A 9,269-nucleotide genomic window follows, 5' to 3' on the forward strand; every position below is an offset into this window, starting at 1 on the left:
ATTTGGATGATTCAAGAAAAATGACATCTCTAGATAAAACAAACTTTTTATTTACTTCATCATAAAGGCGGTATGCTTTAGATGTGTTTGAATACCCTAGGAAGATACACTTATGACTTCTAGCACCGAGTTTGTTTCTATGTACCTTTGGTATTAAAGCATAACAGGTGGAACCAAATATCCTGAGATGTTTTACCGAAGGAACATGTCCATACCACAATTCATAAGGAGTCTTGTTTCTTATAGCACTAGATGGACATCTATTCTTTATATATGCAGCACATAGAACAACATCATCCCAAAACATTGTCTTTACATTTTTGAAGAAAAGCATGGATCGTACCATATTCAAAATTGTTCTGTTCATTCTTTCAGCTACACCATTCTGTTGAGGATTATAAGGCACAGTTGTTTGATGTTTAATCCCTTGTTGGCGAAGATAGTGTTCAAATTCATTTGATGTATATTCTTTTCCATTATCAGTGCGAATAGACCCAATATGAGATTGTGCATCATTTTCAATCCATTTATGAAAATTCTTGAATGTTTGAAAAGCATCAGATTTGTTCTTCAAAAAATAAACCCAACACATTCTGGTGTAATCATCAATAAATGTCATGATATATTTATTTCCATTTCCAGAAGGAACAGGCATTGGACCACATAAATCTGAATGAATAAGTTCAAGCTTCCTATGTGCTCTTGAATGTGAATCATGAAAAGACTGTTTGTTATGCTTTCCTAGAATGCAAGCATCACATTGTTTATGTTTTCTAGGAATTGTAGGCAAACGAGCAACACCATTTTTCTTCAACAAGCGGAGACTATCATAGTTTAAATGTCCAAATCTAGCATGCCATAATAAACTTGATGGTAGTGCATCTTCTTCATGATGAGAAATATATGAGAAATGTTGTGCATGAGCAGAGGTTCCTTGCAGTTTAAGAAGTCTTTCTTCTTCTATACCCGTCATGACAAGTGAGTGGTCAGATGCCTTTCTTACCTCAAGCTTGCCATCAAACATGTGAATGGAGTGACCTTGCTGGCGGATGTGGACCAGGGACAACAAGTTTCTCTTAAGCTGTGGGAGATATAGAACATGATCCAGAAGAAAGTCTGGAAGACCAGGCAGTTTAAGCCTGATTGTGCCAAGCCCTGATGGCTTGATTTTTGACTGATCTGCAAAGTATACAGCTCCATCAACATTGTTAGTGAAATCTTCAAAGAAATCTTTCCTATGAGTCATATGACAGGTTGCTCCTGAATCAAGCAACCAGTCATTTTTCGAAGAAGCAAGTGAAGCATTAAACAAATCTTCATTTACTCCAATGTTACATTGTGCCTCAATATAGTGAGCGGATTCAGGTGCTTTACCTTTGTCTGTGTCATCAGTTTTACCTTTCTGCTGATTTCTTCTCTGCTCAACTTTGTCCCATGGTAGCTTGCATGTAAAAGCATCATGTGATCCATTTCGTTTGCAGCGAATGCAATGCAAATCTGCCTTTTCTGCTTGAGGATGTCTGCCCCCCCTGCCTCTGAAGTATCTTCCTCTTCCTCTTCGTCCACCTCTTCCTCTTGTAGAATCTTGAGCAGGATGCTTTTCTTTATGAGCAAGGCAAACAGTCTCTTCAGAAGATTCAGGGACTGTTTTCTTTCCAAAGGCTTTCTCTCTTTCAGCAAACTTTTTCACAAGAGTGTCAAAGGTTATATCTTTAAGATTTCCATTTGCTTGTAAAGACTCAAGATAATTAGAGTAGGTAGGATAGAGTGCTTTGAGAAAGGCAATAAGAGAGATATCCAGCTCAACCTTAGTGGATTTAATATCATGCATTATAGACTTTATTTCAGATGCAAGAGCAAGAGGATCATTATTTTTGAGTTCAAGAGTGAAGAGTTTAATCATGAGCTGAACAACTTCAAGTGCAGAATGTGTATCATAGAGTTCTTTCAGCTTTTGTAAAGCTTCAAAGGCAGTGGAATAGGATGAAATATGACGACTTACTTCCTCATTTACAGATGCTGCGATCAATGCATAGGCTTTGTTGTTCTTGTTTTCCCAAATAACAAGTTCTTTATCTGATGTAGGCTGCACAGGGTCTTTGTCTTCTTCTCCGACACACACTATTTTCCACAGCTCATTGTAGATGAGGGCGTGTTTTACCATCCGAGACCATTCTGAATAGTTCTCCTTGCCAGTGAGAACTATTCCTACCATAGAAATGATTGAATGCATTCTGTAAAAAATATCTCTGCTAAAAAAAAACTTCTGTTGATAAAAGACTTCTGCTGAAAAAAATTCTTATGCCACAGCCTTATGCACTTTATTTTCTTCTAACATTTGCATCAACATATCAGCATTTCTTATATCAGTAATATTACTATGTTTTGAGAGAGAGAAAAAAATCTCATGGATCACTTCAATATATATCATGCAATACTACAGATGCTTTGATATAAAACACTCTCACTGATATAAACACTCTGACTGCTTTGAAAACTGCTTACCATACAATACTCAAAACTGCCATCATTTGAAAAATCAACAGCACAACTTTATACCAGAACCGCCATTAAAATCATCTCTCGGCATTCTCAAACTTAAGGGACTCACAGATTACAGAGCGACTTCAATTCATCAGGAGGACCATGCCTTGAGAAAAAGAAAAGTTCTCAAAAGGCCACAAATATGCATAAACCAACTGCGCAAATATTGCATAAACAAACTGCGCAAATACACTGCACTTCTCTTCAAACAAGTCTACATACTTTAATGGTGACTATGCCCCTAAAACAAAACATAATAAAGTATTTAATTAAGCTTTCTGCACACGTGAGTTTCTGAGTGGATTAGGACCCGGCAGGCTGCTCCCGCACCTCATTCGCACCATGTGCAAAGTTGCATTTATCCCCAAAAGTGCATGTACCCTAGGCATAGTTTTCACATAGCTTAGTTTTGTGAATCTGTGGAACGTATACAGGCAGATTGCATCTCATTGTGCATAATCAACTCACGGACCATGGCCTGGCACAAAACTGCGCAAACCATAACGAGGCTGTGGAAAATTTAAAAGCCCGTGCTGCATGATTCAATATTACCATCACACAAAACTGCGCAAACCATAATGAGGCTGTGGAACGCAGTCTTCATAAAAATAAAAACGCAGTCTTTATTAAAATAAAAACGCAGTCACCATTACAAAAACGCAGTCTTCATATACATCAATACAACGCAGTCTTCATGTCAGGCTCCAATATAACGCAGTCATTTTTCAAAAAAACGTAGTCACCATACACTGCAAGTGTGAAACTACTGTTGTTGTTGAAAGCTGAGTGAGAGCGATGGGGAGGAACCCTAGTCGAGACTATTTCAACAGTATAGACTACTTGATATCAGTTTTGTTTGAATGGAATGGGATAGGCTTTTACCATGGTTACGACAGCAGAAACGCATCAACGCATAAGGTAACGGAGCTTACATTCAACAGCGCATTCCACGCTCACCGCACCATATTCTGTCATGCCAGAGGCGCTCAGGACACCGCCAGAAGTACGCAGTCTCAGGACACCGCCAGAAGCACGCAGTCTCAGGACAGAGGGCGCTCAGTGTCAGGGAATCGCTCAGGATGATGTAGCGCTCAGCAGGAGTTACACTATTTTGGGACCTGTGCTCTGATACCATGTCAGGCCAGGTTAACTCCAGAAATTAATGAGCGCAAGAAAGAACTGATGATATTATTCATTAGCCAACTATTATTTATATACATACATAAAACGGATCAGTTCATCTTCTAGATGACTGTCCAGTTCACCCATCCGTTTCGGATTAGGTGTCAACACTCTCATGCTTTCATTCGAGTCACCAACTCCCAAGGGCATGGGCATGGGTATACAACAAGCCGTCACGACTGAAAAGTCTAGAATTATCATGGTGAAGGTGGTTCTACTAGAAGCTATTCCTACGCCACGTCTGCAAGTGGATGTGAATGTCTGCCCCACCTTTTCCAATGGGTGTCTATTAGAATTGTGGATGTCTATTTAAATTTTTTTGTGTTCAAGTACTATTTTTCATGTACAATCTTATCATGGTACATGTATATGTAAAATTCAAAATTTGTTTGTATGTTTTTAGCTTTGGGTTACACCCATTAAGTAAAAGAAAATTATGAATGGACACCTACTTTTGGCATTATGGTAATGTTGATGTTTTAAAAATCAACCATAACATGTACATGTTATTATTGTGTTAATAGTAATGTCATTATTGTATATATAACGAATGTTGAGTGAATATTGTTATTACTTATTCTCTTATTGTGTTAATAGTAATGTCATTATTGTATATATAACGAATGTTGAGTGAACATTGTTATTACTTATTCTCTCTTAGGAGAGTGAAAGAGAGAACTGTAATAATAAATTTATTCAATATTGACGAATAAAATTCATAACATTGAAAAATAAATTTGTATAACAATAATTTGAATATCTTATTTTAATTTTTGTTAAACATAATTAATAAAAGAAAATACAAATCACTTCAAAAACAAAATCTCCATTTTATTACCATTCCAGGGGTATAATTTATATTCAAACTTGTTCTTACATTACACTGCATGCATGCAGCACTTATTTACATTACACTGCATGCATGCAGCACTTATTTTCTATTACCAGGGTACAAAGTCTTTGTATCCGTATAAACATCTCATTCAGGTCAGCGTTTGGGATGGGAATATTTTTTGGAATGAAATTGGTAGCTGATGTCATCTATCTATCTGATCCAGCTACGCCCATCAATGTAATCGATGGTTGTAAACGGCGCGGCCTCCTTAGGACTGAGTTCATGCGACCATGCAACTCTTTTGGCTTCACTTGCACCAGCTCCGCAACATTTGTACTGCCCATAATGCGCGGTTCTGCAGATGCAGAAAGAATGAAAACAGGAATATGTTAGAATGAGAATGAGATATGGGATTCTCAGGATTATATATATATAGAGTACTGGTGCAGGCGGGTTAGAATAAAAGGATAGCGCTGGCTTACTTATCTCTGCTGGGATCATTCCAGTTATCCCATCCTTGGGGGACGATAATGTCAGCCATGTAAGTGTAAGCATACAATACTGTGGAATATGGTGCCCATGCCCTGCCCAGAAACATTAATCCCTTGCCTGTCAACGTGCAGTGCAGAAAAACGAAGCCCGTGTTGTCCGATGGAGAAGATCTCTTCTGAGCTGTAAATGCCCCATTATCTATAGGAATGGCATGCAAATCGCAGCTCTGCAATCAACAAATCCAAAAAATCATTATCAGCAGCTCCCATTTTATATGAGAAATCAAAATCAAAATAATGTCTGTCTGTGGGTACTGCAGATTTTATTTGTATTTGCTTTAAACTTTACCTCATAGATAGATCTTCCATTGCCGCATACAAAATCGATAGCACCCTCAATGTAACAGTTTTGAAAATAATGCCTCCCACTTTCGTCTAACACGGTGTCCTGATACCCCAGAAATCTGCAATCGTAAAACGCAGAACGATCTCCCGAAATCCTCACCGCCACAGCTTGATCTTCCGGGGTAAGATTTCCCGGACCATATGAATTCTGCATATATATAAAATTGACTTGAGTATTTCAAAAATTATATATATAATCTAGGCATATGCCATCTCATGTACTTTTTATACTATGACATTAATAGTCAATAATAAAATTCAAAAACCTTACCGTGATTGTGATTTTTCTGGCTGTGAAATCCGAAGCATACACAGACACCGTTGCTGAATAATATGTCCCACCGCTTGATTTCGCGCTATCATTCCAAGTGATGACGGTGCTGTTGGCGTCCGACCCACTGACCCTCACGAATGGCTTCTCTGCAGGAATCGTCACCTTCTCTCTGCACACCAGTACCAGTACACACAAGAAGGAAAGCACTCTCATATATACACCCTTTCGGTTTCTGATCACAAAACTTTCCTTTACCTTCCCTTTTTGACATAATTTATTTCACAATAAAATCATTCATTCTATGTAAACGACATAAAAGAAATGTATGTAAGTTGGAGCTATTTCCTCCTCTTATGAAACTCTCACATTATTATTATTTGGCTTCATTAATTACCGACCTATAAATGCCGGGACGGACATTAATCACGACGGGGTTCTTGTTATGCACTGGAACTGCATTGATGGCCCCCTGGACCGTTGTGAAATCGCCTTGACCTGCTTCCTTAGCTACTGTCAACACACGGGCTTTGTCAAAGTTGGCAGCAATTCCAGACGAACTGCCCCCCAATTCTGCGGAATCCACCTTCTCCCAATTACTGTTTATACGTTTTACAGATTTTCTATGGACAGCACAGTGGGTAGGTTGCGTAAAAAACACGTGCACCACTGCAAGAAATACTCCTATAACAAGCAATCCTCTAGAGTTGGCCATGGCCATGAATGAATTAAAGGAATGGGTGGATTCACAGAATTGCTGTGTATTGAAAAGAATCTATCAACCCAATTCTATATATGTTAGCAATAATCTGTCATTTTCAAAGCAGTCACACATAAAACAATAATTCGTATACGGCCAGAAGAGGTAATTAGTAAGGCCCTACTCACGATAATTATATACAGCTAGCTACCCTTCAGCTCTCAGCCAAATGAAAACCCAAGCTCTCAGCTTTGCTAAGGAGCTAGTCCTAATCTCTCTGCTCAACTGTGTTATGCCTTCTGCTCTGGTTGTGGTTGTGCACACCATGACCGATCATGCGATCGCTATTTGAGCCTTTGCTTTCCTAATCCCTAGGGATCCATTGCGTCCACTTGTTGTTCACACACTTCGAAATATTTGTGCAAACCCTAAACCGCGATGCTGGCGACAGAAATATTATGCTACGTAGCAGACAATGGGCCTCGTATCTATACTGATCTGATTCTATAATTTTCAAACATGACTCAAATTCAAACTACAGTCTCTACCATTTGTTGAAAGGAAATGGATTTCAAGATTTCACATTTCAACAAACGGTTGAAATCTTCACGGCTTCCATCAAATGATACACGACACGACGTCATTTATCAATTCATGAGTTTGAAATAGACGACAACTCTTCTTGAGAGCGCAACTTCCTCTTACATAAAGCTAAGGAGTCTTAGAACTCATTGTTCAATGGTCTCTTTAAAGGAGTTCTACAATTCAATGTTCAATAATGATATATGGGTGGTTAGAAATTTGAGAGACTATGAGAGAGCCAGGTTTTACACCAGGAAAATTACAGGCTGTCTATTTTATTGATTTTAATGGTTCTAACATCTATAGTATAAAGATAACTCACTCTAACAAATTTAGATAACTCAGATAAGAAAACTATTTATTGAGTGGATATTCGCCTTCACAAATATAGATTTATATATGTAGTTTATGTTATATGTATAATTCTAAAACATATTTACTTTAATTTCTCATTTATTGAGTGGTGAGGGCTATATTTACTTTAATTTCTCATTTGTTGAGTGGAGAGGGCTCTATATCTTATAATGTGTCATTATATTTTTATATGTAATTTTGATGGAAATGTGTAATTTAATATGAATAACAAAAAAAATTAATTTACCTTATAAACTAAATATTTCAATATGCATATTTAGTAAAAGATTTTAATATCTCACACACAAATATATATTTTATATATAGAGTCCTTATTCTATTAAAAAAAAATCTTTCTATTTTGGATATTAGTAATTCCTTCTATGTTTAATATACAAAATTATATGTGTGTGAGAGAAAGAGAGTGGAAATTAAACATGTAACATTTTAAAAAATATTAATAACAAGAATAATTCTATATATTATACTAAAACAAGAGAAAATTAAAATTTCCTTATAGCTGAAACATTTTATTAGTGTGTCTTTCAAAACCAACATAGATACATCTTAACTCCAAAACAGTCAAGAACTGACAAGGATCAAATCTCCTAGGTTGCAAACCTTAGGTTTGTATCTTCACATATTTGATCGACTTGATATATATATATATATATATGAATCTATGTTGGTAATTAAAAAAATGTCAAACCAATATTCACATCAAAATTAAATGGGATGAACTCTAAAAATAAAAATGGGGTGAAATTATTGAAATGCACAATCTTATTATTAAAATATTATTAAAAAGAGAAACCTTTGGAAAAAACTTAAAATTTAAAATTAAAAGAGATGAACTTTTGGGATTAGAAATTAATAAGATGAAAAATTAATAAGAAAGGGAATAAAGGAAACCGTGTGGGTTAGATTCTCATCATTATGAGACATTTTTTGGCTTAACAAACAATTTCTCTATTGGGTGAATGCATGAAGATGACTTACTTTTTGGTGAAATGTAGCCATGAGATTTTAAATTTTCCCTCTTTTATCAAATTGAAATCTTCAAAATTCATAAAAACATTGTGAGTTATGTTTCATAATAAAAAGTAAATGTAGAGAATTATTCCAAACTAATTAGTGTCCCTATTCTATTAATAATTTTTTTCCTTAACAGAAATTAAATGAAAAACATGAATGATATTAGGGTTATAATTTCATAAATATGAGAAATAATACTATAAAGAGAATAATATCAAGGTGAGTGTAACTAAACTTATTAATTTCAAGTAATTAATGTTATTAACATAGATATTTATTACCTCGATGCGGGTGTTAATACGATGCATTTATGAGGGATCTCCCATTGCATGCAGCTGGCCCTGCACCTGGCTTGCAGACGAAGATCGTAGATCTTAATGACATGCGAATTTATTAGGATGCAGGACGGAATGATGGTCCCACAGACCGTCTTTAATGTGTGCCTGGCTGGAGAGTTCAAGCTCAAGGTTTTATTCATGGACTGGTGTTTGGTTCACGCCATTGCTCTTGGTTCTTTTCACCTCCACCCGTTTTTCTTCCCACACCCCTGTCTCGCTCAGGTTGTCTGGAAGCACGCCTCGGTTTTCTGTATCGCCTGGTTCCTTTGTGCTCAGTCCCTCCCCCATCAGGTCTGCCATTTTCCCTTTCTTGGTTGTTCAGACAATTCGAGGATGCCTCGCCGTCGAGGGGTCTCTTGCCGAGGAGGAAATATTGGAAATAGAGGCAGAGCCTCTCATTCTACTCCTGAGAACGTAGTCCCATTGCTTCGGCCTCCCCATCCTCTCAGCCCTTTGGCCACGCTGGGCCTCTCCTGCACAATTCCTTTCAAACAACGCGCTTCACCTTCCATAGCAGGCTCAACAGCCAGTA

At 37.1% G+C, this 9,269-nt stretch overlaps 1 protein-coding gene across 1 annotated transcript; it reads right to left on the minus strand.

Annotated features, from left to right (window-relative positions):
- Window positions 1–4,771: 4,771 nt before the first annotated feature.
- LOC149259022 (putative pectinesterase 11) lies at window positions 4,772–6,443 on the minus strand. Its single transcript, XM_089446587.1, has 5 exons — window positions 6,130–6,443; window positions 5,729–5,900; window positions 5,402–5,605; window positions 5,044–5,279; window positions 4,772–4,916 (listed from the first exon to the last, which is right to left on the minus strand). Exons 1-5 carry the CDS (start codon window positions 6,441–6,443, stop codon window positions 4,772–4,774), a joined length of 1,071 nt encoding a protein of 356 aa, XP_089302713.1.
- Between the last annotated feature and the right edge of the window lie 2,826 nt (window positions 6,444–9,269).

Source organism: Pinus tabuliformis, chromosome 6 (assembly GCF_031772625.1).
Source record: "Pinus tabuliformis cultivar Carrire ecotype Pingquan chromosome 6, CPIR1, whole genome shotgun sequence".
NCBI classification, from domain to species: Eukaryota; Viridiplantae; Streptophyta; class Pinopsida; order Pinales; family Pinaceae; genus Pinus; species Pinus tabuliformis.

What these genes read in the sequence shown, in the direction of transcription:
- LOC149259022 (XM_089446587.1), bottom strand. Translation starts at nt 6,443, where the DNA reads ATGGCCAACTCTAGAGGATTGCTTGTTATAGGAGTATTTCTTGCAGTG. An exon ending in CCAGAAAAATCACAATCACG is followed by an intron (nt 5,606 to 5,728) that starts GTAAGGTTTTTG and finishes ATATATATGCAG; the next exon opens with AATTCATATGGTCCGGGAAA. An exon ending in AATGATCCCAGCAGAGATAA is followed by an intron (nt 4,917 to 5,043) that starts GTAAGCCAGCGC and finishes CTGCATCTGCAG; the next exon opens with AACCGCGCATTATGGGCAGT.